Raw genomic sequence first — 23,111 nt, 5'->3', positions numbered from 1 at the left:
CACCTACCAGGAAGTCCACAGAATACACACATATAAGTCAGCCTGAGTGTAGTGTCTTGCAAAAAGAACACAGTCACTGCTTTACAGAGACTCTTTCTTCTCTCAAAATCAATCAGGCAACAAGTATTAGTTACAGGGCGTGTGGTCTAAAAGCTGATAGGAGAGATCTGTCTTCAGATAATCTATGAATTTTATAATGAAAAAAATGCAACTCATGAAATTGAGCATTTGTGTTTTAAAATTATAGACACTCCTGCCTTTGGGAAATGAAGTTCCGTATTGTGAAATACTACTCAAAAGCAATTCTTGGTCTCCTCATAAGAATGACAAATTGGGGACCTGAAGCAGGCCCAAGCCAAAGTTAGCCGTATGCTGCCCATATCCCCAGCACTGGAAATATGACTGGGACGCGAAGTCCAGAAAGAGGCATCTAGAAATTGTAATATTTAATGCTGTTACAGGCATCACAGTTCTAGTTAGAGAACTTGAATTTGGTGAACTGACTCGTAGAAGGATTATGAACTGTAGCAACTCCTGCGATGCTGGCATCCCATATGGGCGCCGATTCGAGTCCCAGCTCCTCCACTTCCAATCCAGCTCCCTGCTAATGGCCTGGGAAAAGCAGCAGAGGATGGCCCAAGTGTTTGGACCCCTGCCACCCATGTGGGAGACTGGGATGAAGCTCTTGGCTCTTGACTTCAACCTGGCCTAGTGCTAGCTGTTGCAACTATCTGGGGAGTAAACCAGTGGATACAAGATTAATTCTGACTCCCCTGCCCCCAACCCTGTAACTCTTTCAAAATAAATCTTTAAAAAACTGTGGTAGAAAATAAGTATAGGTGACTGAGTTGCTTTATGTGTTTCATTTCCTAAAACCAAGGGAGGTAGTTTCAGTCTCTTGAACTCCTGAAACAGACCATTCAGTAGTCTAGGACGTCACCAGAAATCAAACAGTAAACCCCAATTCATTTTCTTAGTCAAACCGCAGAAAGGCCATCGGATCTTGGTAAAAGCCAAGTCAGTTGATTTTTTTAAACCAATTAATTTTTTAAAAGATTTATTTATTTATTTGAAAGTCAGAGTTACACAGAGAGAGAAGGAGAGCTAGAGACAGAGGTCTTCCATCCACTGGTTCACTCCCTAATTGGCCACAACTGCTGGAGCTGCACCGATCTGGAGCCAGGAGCTTCCTCCGGGAATCCCACATGGGTGCAGGGGCCCAAGGACCTGGGCCATCTTCTGCTTTCCCAGGCCATAGCAGAGAGCTGGATGGGAAGAGGAGCAGCTGGGACTCAAACTGGCGCCCATATAAGATGCCGGTCCTGCAGGCTGTGGTTTTACCTAATCCACCACGGCGCCGGCCCCATCAGTTAATGTTATATCTGGTTTCACATCTTGCTGAACTCAAAACATAGATGGATAGGTGGATCCTGGGAGTATGTTAAGTTCTTATTTGGCTTCTATAAAATATATGAAAGACTGATGTGGATAGGCTAATCTTCCCTTAGCTCTGTGAAGTCCCAGTGTCAGGGAGATTAAAGATTTAACCATGGTGAAAGAATCCTAAATGTTAGTCTCAGTGAACCTTTCTGACTTTACTAAAATCACCTAGCTTTCACATCAGGCGCAGAATGGCACAGAATCCCAGACCTTACTCTAGCAGCCTTGACTAACACTTGCATTTAGGAATACAAATTTTAGGCCGGCGCCACGGCTCACTAGGCTAATCCTCCACCTAGTGGCGCCAGCACACCGGTTCTAGTCCTGGTCGGGGTGCCAGATTCTGTTCCGGTTGCCCCTCTTCCAGGCCAGCTCTCTGCTGTGGCCTGGGAGTGCAGTGGAGGATGGCCCAAGTGCTTGGGCCCTGCACCCCATGGGAGACCAGGAGAAGCACCTGGCTCCTGCGTTTGGATCAGCGCAGTGCGCCGGCCTCAGCGCACCAGCCATGGCGGCCATTGGAGGGTGAACCAACGGCAAAGGAAGACCTTTGTCTCTGTCTCTCTCACTGTCCACTCTGCCTGTCAAAAAAAAAAAAAAAAAAAAAGGGAATAAAAATTTTAGGAGAGACCCAGGGGCCAGCATTGGTTGTTGCGTAACACTGGCATCCCAAATGGGTGACGACGGTTTGAGTCCTGGCTGCACCACTTCCAAAGTGCTTATGTCCCTGCACTCACGTGGGAGACACAGATAGAACTCCAGGCTCCTCGGTTTTGGCCTGGCCCAGCCCTAGCCATTGCTGCCATTTCGGTAATGACCCAGCAGATGACAGATCTCTCTCTCTGTGTCTCTCCTTGTCTGTAACTCTGCCTTTCAAATAAATAAAATAAATCTTTAAAAAGGAAGAGACCCAGCAACCCTTTGTGTAGTTAGCACAGTTTATAAATCACAAGCTGAAAGGTATAGATAAGAGCATTTTAATAGAAAACTGAAAGAATCTCACGTTATCAATATTTGATAAAAGTCTTTGGATTTCCTTTCCTCCTGTGTTTGTTTTTTGGCGGTGGCGGGGAGTGGGAAACGGGAGTACACAAGTACTAGGAGTCTGAGATGAACTGGTTTGTGTTGTCCTCTTGAGAAACTGGGAATAGGTGTGCTGTTACAGCGCCATCTGCTGGTCAGCTCGTCTCTAATCAAACTGCAGCTCTTTTGTGCCGGGGCATGATTGTCGGGAACTCGGGAAAGCACTCTTAGAACAGAACAGCTTTTTTGACAAGTGCTTCCTTTGCCAAAATGTATTAGTAACATGTCATTAAAAAGGCAAGAATAAAGGCTTTGAAAATAATCTATTACTTGGTGAAAATTTATATTGAAGTTTAATTGTAAGATTTTCACAATAGTAGCTATTTTGACCACTTTTTATCCAAATTTAAGTTTGTGATAATTGGTAAAACATATTTTTATTAGGATTATGGGGAAACATTTTCCTCCATATATTTTTATTTCTGTTCGTGCACAAGGTAGGGAAATGACATTGTTTTTGAGTTTTTAAAAACTTTTTAAAAAAGAGATTGTGTTATGTGCTATTCAAGTGGGATGGAATTTCAAAGGCATTTAAACATTTAGTGGGAATACTGGATTAATAAGACATGCTGAATAAACCAGTTCCCATCCATGACTAAATAGTTTTGAAACAAAATGGAGCCTCCCTGAGATGGAAAGGCAAACGTATTTCCTCCTATAGTATGTCTGTTTGCTCAAGGCCAACTCACTAATCCTTTAAGAAATTGCTGAACTTCCCCACGTGCCAAAAAGCTAATTATTTTAAAAATAGCTGTAAGTAATCCTACCTCCATCACACGTTGCAAATATTTAGTAAAAAGGATAACTCTGTTTGTAAACTCATGATTTCTTTTGCCCAAACTCCGGAAGGGTGGAGAATTGATTAGTCCACAGGAAGAGTACAGGGTTTGGGGGCAAAGGTAATGGTTTTTGTGTTTATTGTCCAGATTTCACTGTAGTATTAAAATCGCAAATTGTGTGAGACTAGGAAACCTTCTCTTCAGAGCTACCGTCATAGCTGTAAATGCAGTAGATGCAGTAGACTCCTAGACAGCCCGTGGATCTTGGATTTTCGCTTCACAAAGCCAGCTACAAAGCTGGAAGGGACTACATTGAAAATCTGTTTCAAGGTGAAATGAAAGTTATCAGTGTTACTGAGCCTCTGGCTGACGTCCTGGATTCCGGGACTCTGACTTCCTTCGAACCCTGCTGTGGGGCCAGTGCTGCGGTGCAGAAAGCGAAGCCGCCACCTGCAACGCTGCATCCCATGGGCACACCAGTTCCAGTCCCGGCTGCTCCACTTCTGATCCAGCTCCCTGCTAATCCGCCTGGGAAAGCAGTGGAAGATCCCAAGTGCTTGGGCCCCTGCACCCACATGGGAGACCCAGGTGAAGCTCCTGGCTCCTGGCTTCAGCCTGGCCCAGTCCCAGCCATTGCAGCCAACTGGGGAGTGAACAGGGGATGGAAAATTCATTCTCTCTCTCTGTCTCTCTTCCTCCCTCTGCATCACTGCCTCTCAAATAAATAAATCTTTCAAATAAAAAAAAAAAACCCTACTGTAGAACTCTGTATTTAAATGCAGTTTGTTATTTAAATGCCGATGGGAGAAAAAATTCTAGAGAGTGTATTTTTAATGACTTTTTATTTTTCCACCCCTGCACTTGCCCATAGCGCACCAGCCGGTCATGGAAGCTTCTCAGACCAGTCTGGCAGGTTAATTGTTTGTGCCTCCACTTCTTCATCTGTGAAATAAATAGTATTTACCTCACAGTTTTGTGTGAAAATGAAGTGAGGAAACAGCTTGCATATCATGTAGCATAGGCACCCCCAAAAAACCAGGGTTGTGAGCTGTTCTCGTGGGTGTCCCACCCCCACCCCCTGCCCTTTTGCTCTGTCGCTGACATCTCTCCCGTCAGCCTCTCTGGCTCAGCTCATGTGTTTCTCCCATGATTCACCCAACTGGCTTTTCATATAACAGTTGCTTCTCCGCGTGGTTTCTAAAGAATGCTTTCAGTTTCTGTGTCTTGATTAGGCTGACAAGAGTTTGGTTTTGTTTCCTTCCCAAGGAATTTTCTAGCAAATCAGTTACTTAAAATGAAGAGGGAAGAAACACTCCCTTAGTTAACACGGTGAAGCGAAGTGATTTGTAATGGCGGGGTCCCTGTCACCAGGGTGTAGCTTTCAGGTGGGCCTTGGTGGTATGGAGGCCAGCTTGGCTTCCCAATCATCGGAGCGTTAATGGAGGACCCTGTTCCCATTCATTTCCAGCATCACGTGGCGTGTCCTGTATTCAGAGTCCACACCATGAGTCAATGCCAGCAAAAATCACTTACAAATTCTTGCTCGTGGCCTGTCTCTAAAATAAGTCTCGTAAGCTTTTCCTTATGCCAGTAGAAGACATGAGACGCAAGGTATGGCAGGCGCTCTTTGATTTCATGAACCTTTCAGCTGGAAACAGTGCGTGTGTGAGCTTCCCTTGCGTGGAAGTCTGTGGTTAAGAAAAGATCACTTTGGCAGTGAATTGCATAGTGTCTTTCTTTGTTTTACTTGCTTAATCAGTCAGCTTTTTTCCCCATTGTAAGCTCTGGGGTTTTTTTGTAGCTCTTAAAACATGTACCAGCACTCTCTAAGAAAAAAAAAAAATATATATATATATATATTTGCATGTTTTATTATATCTGTTTCTTGTATGTGGAGGTCTTTTTTTGAGAGAGAAACATATGTTTGGTGAGTTCGAATTTCTTAAAATATACATGATTTTTCAGACCGGAATCTAATGAAATTGGACTCCCATTTGAAAACCAAAGAGCTAAGGCTGCAGCAGAGGGTAAAAGTGATCAAATGATTAGCCAGGGGCTAATAGAGATTCGGGGAAGAATGACAGATTGCATTTTAGAAAGAAATATGATCTCATATTCATTGAAGCTTTTCACAACTAGAGATCCAAAAGAAATAATAGAAAATGACTGAAATAGATGAATGTCGGAAACTTTGGGAACTCATGCAGTAGATGAATCCAAGCGAGAAAGACTGATGATGAGCAAATAGTAAATTAAATCGTGTAGGAAGTCCGCGTTCCTTGTGTTCAGGGTACTTTTGTCTTTTTTCTCTCTCTTTCTTTCTTTCTCTCTCTCTCTTTCTCTCTCTTTCTCTCTCTCTCTCTTTCTCTCTCTTTCTCTCTCTCTCTCTTTTCTCTTTTTTCTCTTTCTCTCTCCCTCTCTTTCTTTCAACCTTCTCTCAAGATACACTTAAGTCATTTTAGGCCATTTTCAGAAAATTCACCTCATGATTTTCATCATTGCGCCGTGTGTGTGTGGTTCTTTGCAGTAGACGACATGTTGTACAGACTGCAAATCCTTGGGTGGAGGAGGTTAATCCAAGCCTTCCTCCTGTGCCCCACTGATAACATCTTTCTTCCTGAGAACGTGGACACTGTGGGACATCTCTTCTCGAGCAGGCGGAATACCCAGCACTCAAAAGAGTTTGCAGCTGTGTCTGCGTGGGCCCTCGTCTGCAGCTCTGTTTCTGCTGGGGAAAAAGCAGCTGCCACTTTTGTGTTTGTGTGTTTTCTCTACCGAGAAGTGGGTGTGCCACTGTTGAAAATTTTAATTTGCCGTGGGTTTTTGTTACTTTACTAAAAATACTGTGTGTGTTTGTGTGTGTGTGTGTCGGTGTATACCATTATCTATATTCATACAAATTTGTGCACAAACTGGTACGTATCTCTTTTCTTCCAGAGTTAAACTCATCTCAGCACTGTAATTGGGAAGACGTTCAGCTACTTTCACATATGTTGATTGCGAAACGCACATTCTTCTAACCTTTAGAGCCTTTAAATCAGAGTTTCTCCCAGATTTTTGTCATTCAGACTTGGCATTCATTTGTGGTCTTAGTTTTTATAGGTCCAAGGAGAAAGTGAAATGTTTCCTGAAATATAAAAATGCAATAAAATTAATGTGCACACAGAATTCACTCTTTATTCTTCATGGGCATTTTTTGCTGGTTTTTGTTTTAATGTATATATACTTAATCTCTGGGAGAAAGGGAGAGTCTTACTCTGTTAAACTGAAGTTCTGACTCCAAATGATTTGCATTCCTATATATTTATGCGTTTAAGCTTAAACTCAGTATTTACATATAAATGAGTACTGTATTCTGTAACCATATTAAAACTTTTCCTAGTAGACGGTTTATAGAATTTGTGTTTTTATAGCTACATCAAAAATAGGGTCATTATTAAATTGCTATAAGAGCTAGTTATTTCTTGAATCCTGTCAGATGAAATATAATATTGCTAGCTTCATGTTCTGATTACATAATATAGATGAGCCCCATTAATAAAATGGAATAAAAATTGGAAGTTTCATGTCTTTAATATGCTTAGTGGTTTCCATTGAATGTTTTTAAATGTATTTTAGAGGACAGTTTAAAATATAAGTTATGCATTCCATTCTTACAATAACATGTGTTTATGATGTAGGGGGTGGGTAGCACAGAAAGGAAAAAAAAGGTTGTGTCTCTTTTCATGGTCTGTATATCTTTGGGACAGTACATTATGAGTTAATCTTCCATATGTTATCATAGCTCTAGTGGACATCTGTGTTCTGGGATAATTTTTTTCTGAAAAATCTTTGAAAATTAGGGTTGGCATTGTGGCCCAATGGGCTGGGCCACCACTTCTGGCACCTGCATTCCACATCGGAGTGCCTTGGAGTCCCAGTTTTCCTGCTTCCTGGTAGAGTTCCTGACTCCCTGGCTACAGCCTGGCCCAGCCCTGGCTGATGCCGACACTTGGGGAGTGAACCCGCTGAATAGAGACAGAAAGATCCGTCTCTGTTTGTTTCCCCCCTTTCTCTTTGTCACTCTGCCCTTCAAATAAATCTTTTTGTAAAAAATGATTTAAAATTATAAAACACTAATAGGAACTCTCTTGATTCCTTTGCAGCTATGTCATCTTATCTTTTAATTATTAAAACAGAGCTACCTGCTGCTATTTCAGCATTTTTGCATGGAGACCACAGTGGGTAAGAAAAAAAATATTTCACATTTATAATTCAAAAAAATGTTTCTTAAGGGCCATTGGCAAGTAAAACAAATGTAGCCCTTGTCCTCAGCACACTTGCAGGTTAGGCAGGTGCATGAGGGAATAGAGAAGACACTCAGCAGATGTCTGCCAGCTGCTGTGACGTGACGCCCCAGACAGGATCCTGGCATCCTGGGCAGGCGATGGGGCGAGGCAGGGCCGGGCCTCGGAGAAACAGCAAGACTCATCCTGGGCAGGCGATGGGGCGAGGCGGGGCCGGGGGCCTCGGAGAAGCAGCAAGACTGAAGGTATTGACAGGAAAGGTCTCGACTCAGGGGGGAGCGAGTGCTGTTACTGCCACTTCTCAGCAAGTCAGAGTGAGAAAGATGTGTCAGCCACACACACACCTGTGGGAGACTCCTTTTATACAGCAGGACACAACGATTTTTATTTTTTGCTTTTTAATGATATTACAAACAATACTATACCTGTACATTGTAGCTCCTTTTGCCTTCTTTGTTTAAAAAATCCTGGATCCTAAAGACCATTGATTCTTTTTTAATGGAAAAAAAAAAAAGGCAAATCAATTGTGATTTTCCTTTCACTATGTAGGACAAGAAATTTTCAGATTAATGAACTTGAAAGGATAGGCTAAATCTCAGTGTCAAGTTATTTCTCAAAGTTTTCAAACTATAACATAAAACATGTTGGGTTTCTAGATTTGAGTGGTTATTTTGCTCCAGTAATTCAGGGCAAGTTTTCAAAATTTAGATTTTAGCTTTGACAACTTGGCTCTGATAGAGAATTTTACTTAATAACTGTAGAGATTTAACAAGGGTACTTCACAGAGTTTGTGGATGATAGAATTATGAACTTTATTTCGGTGAAAAAAAATCTGAAATCCATGTGTAGTTGTTTTGTAATGAGTTTCCATGAACTTTTTGAAGACTGCATATATGTATGGATTTCAATTTTTTTTTGCCCCAATATGAATTTGTCTTTTAGTTCCATTTTCCATGGCACTCTTTAAGTATGCTTGTGTTTGTAAGGAAAGCATGGTGTACTCTGCTCTGCATAGGAATCATCCAGAAAATGTGGTTGAAAAAAGGATATAGGAGTCTTTAATGACTTTCACCATCAGAAGATACTGTGCCTTTACGGCTTACAGGGTTTCCACATACTTTATCATATCTGATGCTTTCGGCTTCCTTGTTTTATCTACAGCTTTATCTAGTTACATTTCTATTTTATACTCTTAGTTTTATAAAGGCTTGCTATAAGAAATAACTATGTAAAATTCACTTTTGTGTTGCTGTAAAAAGGTTGAAGACGACTTCTATTACTTGAATTCTATGTGAGAAATTTGTTTCAGAATTTAGGGCTAAGACGTTAAGGCACTCTGAGGTAGCATAAGCAATGCTAGATTTAGAGTAGAGTTACATGTTCTGTCCTGTCCATTTCATAGTCACTAACTTCAGGAGTGTAGCTTCTCCTAGCCGTATAACTTAACTTTGAACCATAGGTTTCTTTACCTGGTGTACTAGGGTTACCGAATACTGCCTTCCTAGCCAAGTTAATGGGATCGTCAAGTAAGATATTACACATCCTCGTGCTTTTGTATGCTGACAGCACAATGTAAATGTGGAGAATTAAGACATTCCACAGTCACTACATTAAAGATAATACTTCCCTTTTTGCTCCAACCGCCAGGAAGCTCAGATTCATATCTCCAGGTGTCACATACACAATGTTAACACCATTTTAACATGTGTTCCCTCCCACCTTTTATTGCCTGGAATTTGATGACTACTACTTACATTGTCTTTGTGGAAAGAGAAGAGATATAAATACAAGCACAATTTTTAGGAATAATTAAAACAGTATGTGACAGAACTGGTATTGATGCTTATGCTTTCTTTTTCTTAAAATTCTCCTTTGGGGAGGGCATTTGGTATGGTGGTTAAGATGCCAATATCTGGCTGTTGCCGCGGCTCAATAGGCTAATCCTCTGCCTGCGGTGCTGGGACACGGGGTTCTAGTCCCGGTCGGGGCGCCGGATTCTGACCCGGTTGCTCCTCTTCCAGGCCAGCTCTCTGCTGTGGCCCAGGAGCGCAGTGGAGGATGGCCCAAGTGCTTGGGCCCTGCACCCCATGGGAGACCAGGAGAAGCACCTGGCTTCGGATCAGCGCAGTGCACCGGCCACAGCGGCCATTGGAGGGTGAACCAACGGCAAAGGAAGACCTTTCTCTCTCTCTATCTCTCTCACTGTCCACTCTGCCTGTCAAAAAAAAAAAAAAAAAAAAGATGCCAATATCCCATATCAGAGTGTGTCGGCCTCTACTCCCAGCTTCTGGCCAGTGCACACCCTGGGAGACAGCAGGTGCAGACACAGCTAGCCAGGACGCTGCCACCACCCGGGAGATCTGCACTGAGCTCTGGGCTCCTGGCTTCCACCTGGCCCAGACCTGGCTGTTGTGGGCATTTGGGTAGTGAAGCACTGGATGGGAAATCTCTCTTTCTCTCTCTCCACTGTCTTTCAACTAAATAAATAAGTTAAAACTTAAAAAATTAAAATTATACTTTTACCATCACTCCATTCTAAATCACTTGTCACTTAAATTGCTGGGTTTTCTTTTGGCTCATTTGAAAAACAAAGAATAAAATTAAATGTTATCCCATTTGTATTAGTAGAAAATTAAAATGTTATTTTACATACTTGAAGGATTTTCAAACTCTCTACTTCAAAAATGCTTTGGCAGTTTGCATCATATCTGTTATGATGTTTTTAATTGCATCTGTTTTTAACAACTTCATCTTATTTTAAGTATATATAATCACTTATTTGGATTTCAGAGTTTTAAAGAACAGTAATGATGAATTACATTAACTGGAATGCAAGTTAGTCACTGATCTTAAAGCTTAATGCTGTAAAATGGTTAAGCAGCACATGTTATGGTGATTGATATTGTTGTCCGTACAGAGCAGTTTGCTTCTAGGCGGTTACATAGCAGTGCTAGCTTCTGTGAGATCAATCTGATATTGATGTTCTTCTACGTCAGGGTCCGATTTACAATCAATTGTAATTAAATCTTTCAGGTATGCTGATTTTCTGGGTTATCTGTGATTTTGATATATTTTTATGAAATATAGACCTTTATAAAGATGTTATCAAAAAGACTTTGTACTCATTATATTCTGATTTCAAAAATTGTGATTAGAAGTCAGAAGCTGTAATGCTTATACTGAGCTTTTATGGTACATCTATATTTTTCACAGGGTATCTAGTATTTTTTAAATCTATGGCTGTTAAAAGTTGGAAGCTCTCTGTTAACGTTTAATGATCTTGTCAGGGGAATATGATTGACACAATTAAGTTGTCTTGCATTTGAGTTACATAATTGATATGGGATGTGAGTAAGATCCTAATTCAGAACATATGATACTCTTGTTCCATTCCATTCGAGAATGAAATTAAAGCAACTTATAAATAAATCTGGTTTTCATTAAAATATGGAAAAAACATCTGCATGCCAAAGCATTTACAATACAGCTAAAGATTTATGCTCTATATTTCATACTTGGAACATTTTTATCATATAGGATTAAATCCACAGATCAAACAAGTTTTCTAGGAAGTATAAAACTTTTTACTCTAATTCTTTTGGCTTAAAGAGCATATATATTTAGATCACAGTAGGAAAATAGATTCTGTTGGATAATTCTTCCCCGCTCCCCTTAGAAAAAATTTAAGATTACGACATTCTTCTTAAATTCTTGGTTTAGGGGCTGGTGTCGTGGCGTAGTGGGTAAAGCCGCTGCTCATGATGGCAGCTTCTCATATGGACACCAGTTAGTGTCCCGGCTGCTCACTTCTGATCCCACTCTCTGCTAATAGCCTGGGAAAAGCCATAGAAGATGACCCAAATGTTTGGGCCCCTACCACCCACGTGGGAGACCTGGTTGAACCAACTGGCTCAGCCCTGGCCATCGCAGCCATACGGGGAGTAAACCGGTGGATGGAAGATCTTTGTCTTTCCCTCCCTCTCTCTGTAACTATGAATTTCAAATAATTAAAAAATCTTTAAAAAATAAATTATTGATCTATAAAATAAATTTACTAATATGTACTTTTTGAGATTTCTTTTTGCTTGGTTGTATTGCTTAGGCTGGGGTTTTATTTGTAAGTTTAATCTTTTCTGTTCTTTGAAAATCTCCATTGCCAAACACAATTCATGATGCAACATGAACATGAAATCTAAACTATGCATTGCTGTGCAGCCTCTCTTGTTAACGAATGGTAAAGAAAACAGCACTCTTTTTACACTTGGCTTATTAACATAAATTAGGAAGGCTGAGAAGTGATCTATAATAATCAGTAGCCATGCCAGGGGTAGAGAAGTGATATTTTATGATAAAATTACTTTTAGATTAAGAACTTAAGGTTCTATCCCGTGAAAAGGAGAGTATGAGGCGTGATCGAGCAGTAAACGAGACAGTGGCTGAGAAACAGCCTGAATTTGGAGCAGCAGCAGAAGATGTGTTTCCATGGCTGCGGTCATCGCACACCACCCGTCTTCAGCTGATTTTCACAAATGCAGCCGCTGCAGACGGTCTTGAGGCCTCTTGCAGTCTCACACTCTGTTACCCGTGATGCTGCGTTCCTCCGGGACGAGGCCCAGTTACCTTCAGACGCCCGTTCAGTGCCTCGCCGACTATTTCGAATCACGATCCGAAATAGTGTAACGTAATTGTCGTTGCAGGATCTCCAACAGTGTTCCTTTATTCTTACGCAAGAGGAAATTGTCCCGGACGCTGTGACTGACAACGGACATGCTCCCTTGAGTGCCTTCATAACACTTGCTTTGTTTCCAAGAGGCAAATTGGTTTATAGCAATTTATTTTATTTTATTTTATTATAGTAGAACTACCTAACATGAGCTCTGCCCTCGTAGCAGCTTTCAAGTATACAATGCCACATTGTTCCGTAGCAGGGGCAGCAGAAGTGCTGCTCCTTGGGCCGGTTTTCTCCTGGCACGGGGGCTGGGATCAGACCCCAGAAGGAAAGACGTTTCAGACACACAGCACTGGGCTTTGTGCCAGCTTTGGAAGGTTAGTTGCCAGGTGTTTCCCAGGGACGTGTTGAGGTTCCCATTTTGATTCTTGTTCGGAGTGACTGGAAGTTGAGCACAGCTTTGTGTTTTCAGTGTCTGGCCTCTCTCGGTGCCTCCTGCGTCCCCGCAGTTGCGGACATGTGCACCTGCAGAGAGCACAGCTTCAGGTCCGTTAGAGCTTGAAACACTTGTGCACGGGTTCGAGTTGCTGGCATGTGTGTCTCCTAAGGACGTGAATGAGAGTGGAGAAGGGGACATTGTGATCCTACTTCTATTTCTGCTGCTGCTCCTGCTCTCGTTCTAGTAAAGAGGAAGTTAACCAGCATCCCCCCCCCAGTAGTGATTCAGGGTGCATTGGAAAAGGCTTCCTCATAATCCAGAGTGTGCAAGACATGCAGCGGCTCATAAAGTCCATGTTAGAAGCCAGGGGTTGAAACCCACATAGAGGGGCTGGCGCTGTGGCTCAGCAAGTTAATACCCTGGCCTGAAGCGCCGGTATCCCATATGGGTGCCGGTTCTAGTCCCGGCTGCTCCTCTTCCAATCCAGCTTTCTGCTGCAGCCTGGGATAGCAGTAGAAGATGGCCCAGGTCCTTGGGCCCCTGCGCCCGCGTGAGAGACCCGGAAGAAGCTCCTGGCTCCTGGCTTCGGATCAGCACAGCTCCGGCCATTGCAGCCATTTGGGGAGTGAACCATCAGATGGAAGACCTCTCTGTCTCTGTGCCTCTCCTTCTCTCTGTGTAACTCTGACTTTCGAATAAATAAATAAATATTTAAAGAAAAAAAAAAGAAACCCACATAGAGGAAAACCCTTCTGCAATATAACATTGCAGTGGGAGACTGGCTCCCGGAGATGGAGTAAGAGGACGCATTACCGCAGCAGCGGCTTCTGAGACCAGCTCGAAAGTGACTGGGAAAAGTGTCCCTTACTAGTTTTTGAAGCTTGCAACTCCCACTTAGCATGGATTTATGTTCTTACTGTTGTGTGTGTGCAAGTATATGTGCTTGTCCTTAAGTGTAAAAAGTATGACGGCTGCATTACAGGAATGTGTGGTGGAATGAGCAAGAAATCAGGAAAAAATCACACATAACGTTCCGGTTCTATTTCCTTTTAATTTTTCCTAAGAACTCTTTAAAAATATAGTTAGTAACCATATATTTTGTGTTTCTGCCATTAGCATTTTCTGTTTTACTAAGTTGTATTTTTAAATTTTTATTGATTTTATTTATTTAATTTATTTACTTGAAATTCTTGGTTTAGGGGCTGGTGTCATGCCATTACAGAAAGAGGAAGAGAGAGGCAGAGAGATACTCTGTCTGCTGATTCACTCCCCAGATGGCCACAACTAGGGCTGGGCCAGTCTGGAGCCAGGAGCCAAGAGCTTCTTCTAGGTCTCCCATGTGGGTAGCAGAGGCTTTACGCACTATGCCACAGTGCTGGTCCCCAGGTTGTATTTTTTTTTAAGTTGCTTAACTTCCCATTGATTAGTTGTTATTGACCTAGTAAGCATTTTCTTTTTTTTAAGATTTTATTTATTTATTTGACAGCTAGAGTTACAGACAGTGAGAGAGAGAGACAGAAAGGTCTTCTTTCCGTTGGTTCACTCCCCAAAATGGCCGCAACAGCCGGAGCTGCGCCGATCCAAAGCCAGGAGCCAGGTGCTTCTTCCTGGTCTCCCATGTGGGTGCAGGGGCCCAAGCACTTGGGCCATCTTCTACTGCTTTCCCAGGCTACAGCAGAGAGCTGGATTGAAGAGGAGCAGCCGGGACTAGAACCGGCGTCCATATGGGATGCCAGCTCCACAGGCGGAGGATTAACCTAGTGTGCCACAGCGCCAGCCCCAGTAAGCATTTTCTATTGTTTGGAATATAGAGTTTTCCCCCAGCTTTTTAACATTGTAAGAGTATCATTTTTTCCATTTTAGACTTTAAGATTTATTTATTTGAAAGACAGAGGTTACAGAGAGAGGTAGAAACAGCCACAACATCTGCCACAACAGATGGAGCTGAGCTGATCTGAAGTCAGGAACCAGGAGCTTCTTCTGGGTCTCCCATGTGGGTGCAGGGGCCCAGTCATATTAGCAGGAAGCTAGAATGGCAGTGGAGCAGCCGGGGCTCGACCCGGCCCCCGTATGGGATGCCGGCACTGCAGGTGGCAGCTTTACCCACTATGCCACATTGCCAGCCCCTCAAGGTTATTTTCTTAAAGCAGATTGCCACTGTATTTTTATTGCTCTTGCTACACATTGGTTTTCCTGAAGAGGGTAGTGGTTGATAAGTTCACTAGCAGTATATGAAGGATCAATCATGCCACATCCTTGGATAGTACTTTTTAATAATTTTACTAATTTAATTTCAGCATCTTATTATTTATTTAATCCATACCAGCAATTCTTCATTTTATGTCATGGATTGTTTTGTTTACATTTAAATCTACTAAGGTTTTGGGGAATTAACTTCAAGTTTTTAAAACTTCCACATGTGTATTTTAAATTGAAAAATTGAAACCATATAATATGCAAACAAGGAGAAAATAAAAATTTCTTATATTGCTACCACATAGAAATACTCAGTTTTGGTGTTTTAAGTATATCCTTCAGACTTATTTTAAATTTTCAGAATCATACTATTAAGTTACTTTTTAAATTCAGTATTTTAGTGTCTTCATATGAAATTTTAATATTTTTACCTTGTAGCTCATGCCCTTTCCTGAAACTTTGGAAAAGTATAGTCAACTATAAAGAAGAAAAGTTGCCTGTCTCATCCTACTATGTAGAGATAATGGTTATTGATATATTGTACTTTTTTCCATTTTTAGGGCATCTGTATTCTTCCTCAAAATTAGTATTACACTATACACACACTGACATGCACACTATTTACTGAACTTTCATTATGTTGTTATTTCCAAATTGTCGTAGTATTACATGTTTGTTTATAATTTTCATTATTTTAAATGTTTTCAGTAAACGTTTCTTTACAAAAATCATTTTTTAAAAGATTTATTTATTTATTTATTTGAGTGGCAGAGTTACAGAGATAGGGAGAGACAGAGAGGTCTTCCATCCACTGGTTCACTCCCCAGAGGCCCACAACAGCCGGAGCTGCACTGATCAGGAGCCAGGAGCTTCTTCCTGTCTCCGACGCTGGTGCAGGGGCCCAAGGACTTGGCCCATCTTCCATTGCTTTCCCAGGCCATAGCAGAGAGCTGGGTCAGAAGTGGAGCAGCTGAGACTGAAACCAACGCCCATATGGAATGCTAGCATGGCAAGCAGAGGCTTAACCCACTATGCTACAGCACCGGCCCCAATCATTGTTATGTTTATTTGTTTATTTGAAAGGCAGAGATGGAGATCTTCTGTCCACTCATTCACTAACCAAAAGGCCACAGTGGTCAAGGTTGGGCCAGACCAAAGCCAGGGGCCCGGAACTTCACCTGGATCTCCCATGTGGGTGGGCAGAGTCTAAGTACTTGGGCCATTTTCCGCTGCTTTCCCAGGCACATTAGCAGGGAGCTGCCTTGGAAACAGAGTAGCCAGGACTCAAACTGGCACTCCAGTGTGGGATGCTGGGGTTGCAAGCGGCAGCTTAACCCGCTACACCACAGAACTGGCCCCCACAGACTGTGTTATTATTGCTGATTGTTTCCTTATGCTTCATGATCTTTTATAAGTGTTAAGGGATATAATTATTTGAACGTTCTCCATGTCTTTTGCCCAGCTTCTTTCTAGAAAGATAATTTACATAGTCTGTCCATTCATCAGTTTTTGTTACACACCATTCACTCCTTACCAATATTGAGTATTATCTTTTTTTCTTATTTTTAAATATTTGTAGTTTTAGTAGTTGAAAAGTGGCATCCCATTATTTTTTTCAAGATTTATTTTTATTTATTTGAAAGGCAGAGTTAGAGCAGAGGCAGAGAGAGAGAGAGAGAGAGAGAGGTCTTCCATCTGCTGGTTCACTCCCCAGATGGCTGCAACGGCCGGAGCTGCGCCAACCTGAAGCCAGGAGCCAAGACTTGGGCCATCTGCTGCAGCTTTCCTAGGCCATAGCAGAGAACTGGATTGGAAGTGGAGCAGCAGCATTGCAGGTGGTTGGCTTTACCTGCTACACCGCAGTACCAACCCCTATTCCAATATGTTGATACATTTCCTAAACATAAATACATGAATAAGAATAATAGGCTCCCATAAGAACAAAAGAAGTGGGTTTTTCCTTTCAGGTAATTGTCAAGATTGTATTGTGTTCTGCACATATGTTAGAACAAACACTGGAGTCCTGTCCCTAAAATAGAACTTTTTCTCTAATAGGTCTTGGTATCTTGATGGACAGACACTACTAATCATCATTTGTGTTGGCATTGTGTTCCCTCTTGCCCTTCTTCCCAAAATAGGTAAGTTTATATTAGAAGAGCACGTGATCTGTTTAGTAAAAGGGGAGGGGGAGGGAAGGAGGGAGAGAGAGAAGTATCAAGGGGCTTTTAAATTTCGCAGGGCCACATTTTGAGCAGAAGGGGAGTGGCTGTGAATCATTTTAAACTTGGCCTTATTTTAGGTTGTTCAGCCTTCAGCCCTGCCTAGTTAGCCTGTTACTTGGTTTGCAGTAGTATTTTGTCTGGCCCACTAAAATAAAATCTTTACAGTGGAACATGAAAGAGCAGCCTTTCCGTAGAGTGTACCATTAGTGGTAAGCCAGTTCCAATTCTGCCGTACAGAGCCGCCTAAATGATCTGTGACAGATAGTTGGAATGTTGTTATTCTGAGCCCTCAGCCCCAGATGCCAAGCGCCGTAATGGAAAACATGCCCGAGATGTATAGCTTTAGTGTATGTTAGGGATCACTCGCCTTATAAATTGCTTTTTATTTTACTGTTATTTTACAGGCTTTCTTGGCTACACAAGTAGTTTATCATTTTTCTTTATGGTGTTCTTTGCTCTCGTGGTAAGTTTACAACATAATGCATTGCTTATCTCCTCCCTGAAGTCGGACTCATAGTGTTAATGTCTTTTTTTTCTTTTACCTCTGTTTTATGTTGAGAAGAGAATCCCATTTTATTTCAATGTGTTATTAAAAGCACTTTGGTTCCCCCACAATTATTTCCTTCACCGCATCTATTTTTGAGAAGGCTTAGCCAAAGCAGCATTTCAGATTCAGTCTCTGTCATGGCTCGCTAGGGAGGGGAGCACACCAACCTAGTCTGGGCGGAGTCTGACTGTTTAGTGAGTTTGTCAGTTTGTTTCTGTACATTACGAGAGTGCTTCAGAAAATTCATGGAAAATGGAATGAAAAGATACGGCGCATTTCCCCAAGCGTCTTGTGTGAGGACTGTCCGGCGCTCTGGCCTGTGAAAGCAGTTTGATACGAGTCACCTTACTTTGGAGTCTTTGTTCCATTAATGAAACCAGAGATTTCAGGCTGGGAGGTTCAATAACAACTTCGGTACCTGATTTCTCCTACCGGCTCTGGCTTTTTCATTGAGAGACTCTCTAAAAACACTACTGCAAAACAATATGGTCTTCACATTTTTTTCTTATTTTAAATAAGCTCATTTTTATTCTTATATCAATATCAAATATTGATATCAAATAGTAATGTTAACTCATTTAGATATTTATAAAATAAAGGAATATGAATGTATTTCCTTTAATTTTTTAAAAAAATTTGCTTATTTATTTGAAAGGCAGGGTTACAGAGAAAGAAAGAGGAAGACAGAGATCTTCCATCCGCTGGTTCACTTCCCAAATGGCCACAACGGCTAGCACTGGGCCAGGCCAAAGCCCAGGTGCCAAGAGCTTCTTCCAAGTCAAAAATTTAACTTAAATTTTTACTCCCTGTAAATCACCTAAAATTGTTGAAATAAATTTTATTCTAGCAGTGGGTCAGAATGATGGTAACCAAATGGTTTGACCTTTTTTTGGTAAATTTACTACTTTCCCAGATGCCTGAGCAGGGAGCTGGATCAGAAGTGGAGCAGCCAGGACTAGGAATTGGTGTCCATATTGGATGCTGGCACCGCAGGCAGCTTACCTGCTACATTTCAGCACTGGCTTTTCCTGTTAATTTTTCTTTTTTTTTTTTTTTTAAGATTTATTTTATTTATTTGAAAGACAGAGTTACAGAGAGAAGTAGAGACAGAGAGAGGTCTTCCTTCGATGGTTCACTTCCCAGATGTCCTCAAAGGTCAGAGCTGTGCCAATCCGAAGGCAGGAGCCAGGAGCTTCTTCTGGGTCTCCCACGTGGGTGCAGGGGGGCCCCAAGGACTTGGGCCATCTTCTACTGCTTTCCCAGGCCATAGCAGAGAGCTGGATCAGAAGTGAAGCAGCTGGGACTAGAACCGGCACCCATATGGGATGCCAGTGCTTTAGGACAGGGCTTTAACCCGCTGCGCCATTGCGCCGGCCTCTCTGTTAATTTTTCTAAGACAGAACTTAACATCCTACATATAGCACCTTTTGTGAAAAAATTTTAAAACTCCCTCTTTTTCTTTTTGTGGCAGTTTATTTCATAGCCACTATCTAAATGTCAAACGTTAAATAGGATTAAACATTTTTAAAATTTGCCAAATATATGCATATCCAAATGACCTTTTCATAAGCTTGGTTAAATATTTCCTTATTATTAAAAATGAATGAAAGAAAATTGCAATACATAAGAGCAAGACAACACATCAGTAGGTAAGCAGTATTAGAAAACAAGGTTCCGGGGCCAGTGCTGTGGCGTAGTGGGTAAGGCCGCTGCCTGCAGTGCTGGCATCCCATATGGGCACCGGTTTGAGTCTCGACTGCACCACTTCCGATCCAGCTCTCTGCTATGACCTGGGAAAGCAGTAGAAGATGGCCCAAGTCCTTGGGCCCCTGCACACATGTGGGAGACCTGGAAGAAGCTCCTGGCTCCTGGCTTTGGATTAGCGCAGCTCCGGCCATTGTGGCCAGTTGGGGCTAAACCAATGGATGGAAGACCTCTCTCTCTCTTTCTCTTTGCTTCTCCTTCTATCTCTGTGTAACTCTGACTTTCAAATAAATAAATCTCTAAAAAAGAAATATGAAAGTAAACAAAACAAGGTTCCAAAGCTGTCAGAACTATCTAGGGTACAATTAGCTTAGGCTAAACTATCTTCTGAGATACAGGGATAAAACAAAGTATGCAAATGAGGTATAGATGATTTCAGTGTACATAAGTATGTGTAATCTTATGCTCTGGAGCATAAAAATATGTAACATAATTTGCATTTAATTGTTGAATTTATCAACTTTTATTTTTAAAGATTTATTATTTATTTGAAAGTGTTACCCAGAGAGAAGGAGAGGCAGAGAGAGAGAGAGAGAGGTCTTTCATCTGCTGGTTCAGTTCCCAATTGGCCTAAACGTCCATAGCTGCACCAATCTGAAGCCAGGAGCCAGGAGCATCTTCCAGGTCTCCCATGTGGGTGCAGGGGCACAAGGACTTGGGCCATCTTCTACTGCTTTCCCAGGCCATAGCAGAGAGCTGGATTGGAAGTGGAGCAGCCGGGACTCGAACCAGAGCCCATATGGGATACCAGCACTGCAGGTGGCGGCTTTACCTGCTACAACACAGTGCCGGCCTGAATTTATCAACATTGAAAGCATTCATCCTCGTATCTTGGAAAAATAAGTGAATTGAACATATAAAGGTACCTCAAAATTTCATGGAAAATGAATTTTAAAAGTACATTCATTCTGGTAGGGAGAAAATGAAATCCATGCATACCAAGGGTCTTCAAAAAATAAGTATTATGAAAAGTTATGTGTGGATTTCAGTTCTTTGCACCAAAATAAACATCTTTTCAGTTCTGTTTTCCATGAACTGTTTGCAGTGCCAGCATACATTTTTAGACTCCATAGTAAAAGGATAAACAGCAGGAATGTCATTATCAGTTGATTGTTGAGAAGTGCCTACGTGGTTGGATGTGGCCTGCATTCACAAGTGAGCGTATGGATGTTGGATGTTACAGAAAGTCAGTGTAGATAACATATTCCATTTTTCCTTCACAGATAATTGGCAATCCAGGCACTGCATAGGTAGGAGTAATTTAGTTTTCATAGCCAATAGTTTGAAGCAAGAGAAATATATGGGTATGATATGTCTACTGTACTTTTCATTCTTGTCATGGCAGATACCCTTTAATTCAGTACAGATTTCTACTGCAGCAGGCATATGGAAATAATACTCTACTCTTTTTCTGCATTTATTGTAATGCTTTACAAATCATCTGCTCAGATTTTTACCTGTGAGCACAATTTAAATTTGGCTTACAATGGGACAGTGAGGAACATTGTACACTTTTTTATGCTCTTATAATTTAAAAAGAGTATTTTATTTATTTGAGAGAGAGAGAAATCCCATCCTCTGATTCATTCTCCAAAGGCCTGCATCAGCCAGCCTGGGCCAGATCGAAGCTGGGAGCTGGGGGTTCAACCCAGGTCTCCCATGTGGGTGGTTGAGCCCTCACTGCTGCCTTCCATTTTCTGCCTTATCAGGAAGCTGGAACCAACGGCCAGAGCCAGGCAGCAAACCCACGACGTTCCAGTGTGGAACAGGAGCATCTTTATGCCAGGCTAAATGTCTGCCCCTGAATGTTCTTTTTAATTGACATGTTTATCTTAGGTAGTCTCTAAGTATTAGGTTACAAAAGGAAACATGCGTATGTATTCAAAGATTTTTGGAAGGATACCATTTTTTCACTTGATTACTTTTGCTAATATGTGCTTATGAATCTGTATAACATTTGTATGACATTTAAAAAAATAAGTCCAAAAAGCTATTATTTTCTCAGTCATACTCTTCAGCTTACGTAAGTCAAAATCCTTAGTCAGTTGGTTCTCCCAGATCCTTATTTTCTTGGAAAAATTTTAACATAAATTTTTGCTCCCTATAAAACTTCTAAAACAGTTGAAATAAATTTTATTTTAGCAATGGATCAGAATGATGGTAACCAAATGGTTTGACCTTTTTTTTGGTAATTATACCATTTTTGGTCCATGTTAGAGTACAAGTAGATTGCAGTTGTTTCTAAAAGTTTTATCATAAGTACATGGTAGTATTCTGATTCATACTTCAGTAATTCAGCAATCAAAATAGTAAACTGTTTAAATGGATCTTCGACGCTGTCCTGCAGAGCACTGTGTTCAACATTATAGATGTAGAAGTTTAACCTGAGCACTTAAGTATCTGTCCGTCTAGTAGGGCAGATAAGACCAACTTACTGGAGGGAGATAGAGAACGATATGGACATACATAACGAAATACTGATTGATTTGCTTCCGTGTTAAAGTTTCAAGAGTTGAGAGAAGGATCACTGGCAGCTAGTGTCCAGAAGGCTTTAGGAAGCTTTCAGGGCTTTTGAGCTGAGCCTTAAAAAGTGGAAAATTCTGGGGCCGGCGCTGGGGCACAGCAGGCTAGAGCCCCGGCCTGCAGCGCCTGCCTGCAAGCGTCAGCATCCTGTATGGGCACCAGCTGCCCTGCTTCCGATCCAGCTCTCTGCTGTGGCCTGGGAAAGCAGTAGAAGATGGCCCAAGTCCTTGGGCCCCTGCACCCACATGGGAGACCCGGAAGAAGCTCCTGGCTCCTGGCTTCAGGTGAGCTCAGCTCCTGCCATTATAGCCATTTGAGGAGTGAACCAGTGAATGGAGGACCTCTCAGACTGTCTCTTCCTCTCTCTGAAGCTCTTTCAAATAAATAAATCTTTTTTTTTTTTTTAAAGTGGGAGGAAGTTCTTAGAGCAGAAAAAGAAGTTGGAACCTTTGGTGCAATTGAACAAGTTATTTTTAACACTTATTCTCCTTTACCTTTGTCTTTCTGAGGCCTGGAATTATCTTCTTACCATATTCTCTCTATCCTGAGCACTTGCTCTTTGTGGGAGACTTTCCTTGCCTGCTGTGCAGGACATCGTCTCCACCCTGCGGGCATGGGCTTCAGATGGGTCTCTGCAAAGAAATTAGCTGAATTTTGTATTAATATAAAACCAAACCGTAATGGTTTTTTTCTAATTAATGAAAAGCAATGATTATATTGCATTTTGGAGCATTATTTTGAAGTATTTTGATTTGAAAGTTTAGAAATATGGGGCTGGCACTGTGGCATAGCAGGTAAAGCCGTCACCTACATCCCATACGGGCACTGGTTCACTCTCTAAATAAATAATTCTTTAAAAAAATTTTTTGAAATAATAACTAAAATAAGTAAAGTAGCTAATATGATTTGATATGATATGATATAATGTAATGTAATATAATATAATATAATATAGCTTTTTAAGGTCCCTGGTACTCAGCAAGTGCTCTGAAGATGCTGCCAGCACCCCAGTGAAGCCTGAATGTCACCCCATCCTCATCCTTTTTGTGAAAACCAATCAGCCAAAAAAAAAAAAAAAAAAGCTAGTGAGATTACTGCTTTTGCTTTTCTTTCTTCTTGGTGATTTGGCCTTTTAGTTGAAAACTAGCCTAGAAATAAAGCAACTT

The 23,111-nt window shown here is 41.5% G+C and overlaps 1 protein-coding gene across 20 annotated transcripts in view; it reads left to right on the top strand.

Moving 5' to 3' along the window:
- Positions 1 to 23,111, top strand: part of SLC38A6 (solute carrier family 38 member 6) — a 69,709-nt gene that overhangs the window by 33,633 nt on the left and 12,965 nt on the right. For 16 of the 20 annotated variants that reach the window (XR_016226770.1, XR_016226769.1, XR_016226766.1 and 13 more), the window contains 3 exons: positions 7,445 to 7,523; positions 16,945 to 17,027; positions 17,516 to 17,574. Coding sequence is in view for 10 of the 20 variants with exons in the window: in XM_017349424.4 (XP_017204913.1) it covers positions 7,445 to 7,523; positions 16,945 to 17,027; positions 17,516 to 17,574 (221 nt within the window). In the remaining 10 variants the exon portion in view is untranslated. Of the gene's footprint in view, positions 1 to 5,826; positions 6,875 to 7,444; positions 7,524 to 9,606; positions 10,180 to 16,944; positions 17,028 to 17,515; positions 17,575 to 20,074; positions 20,285 to 20,645; positions 20,673 to 23,111 lie in introns of those variants that run through there. The other 4 variants (XM_089322586.1, XM_089322589.1, XM_089322588.1 and 1 more) reach the window with 4 other exon arrangements.

This window comes from Oryctolagus cuniculus, chromosome 20, assembly GCF_051225735.1.
Source record: "Oryctolagus cuniculus isolate XC-2025 breed Fujian yellow rabbit chromosome 20, ASM5122573v1, whole genome shotgun sequence".
NCBI classification, from domain to species: domain Eukaryota; kingdom Metazoa; phylum Chordata; class Mammalia; order Lagomorpha; family Leporidae; genus Oryctolagus; species Oryctolagus cuniculus.
This window is presented reverse-complemented; position numbering and strand designations above follow the sequence as displayed.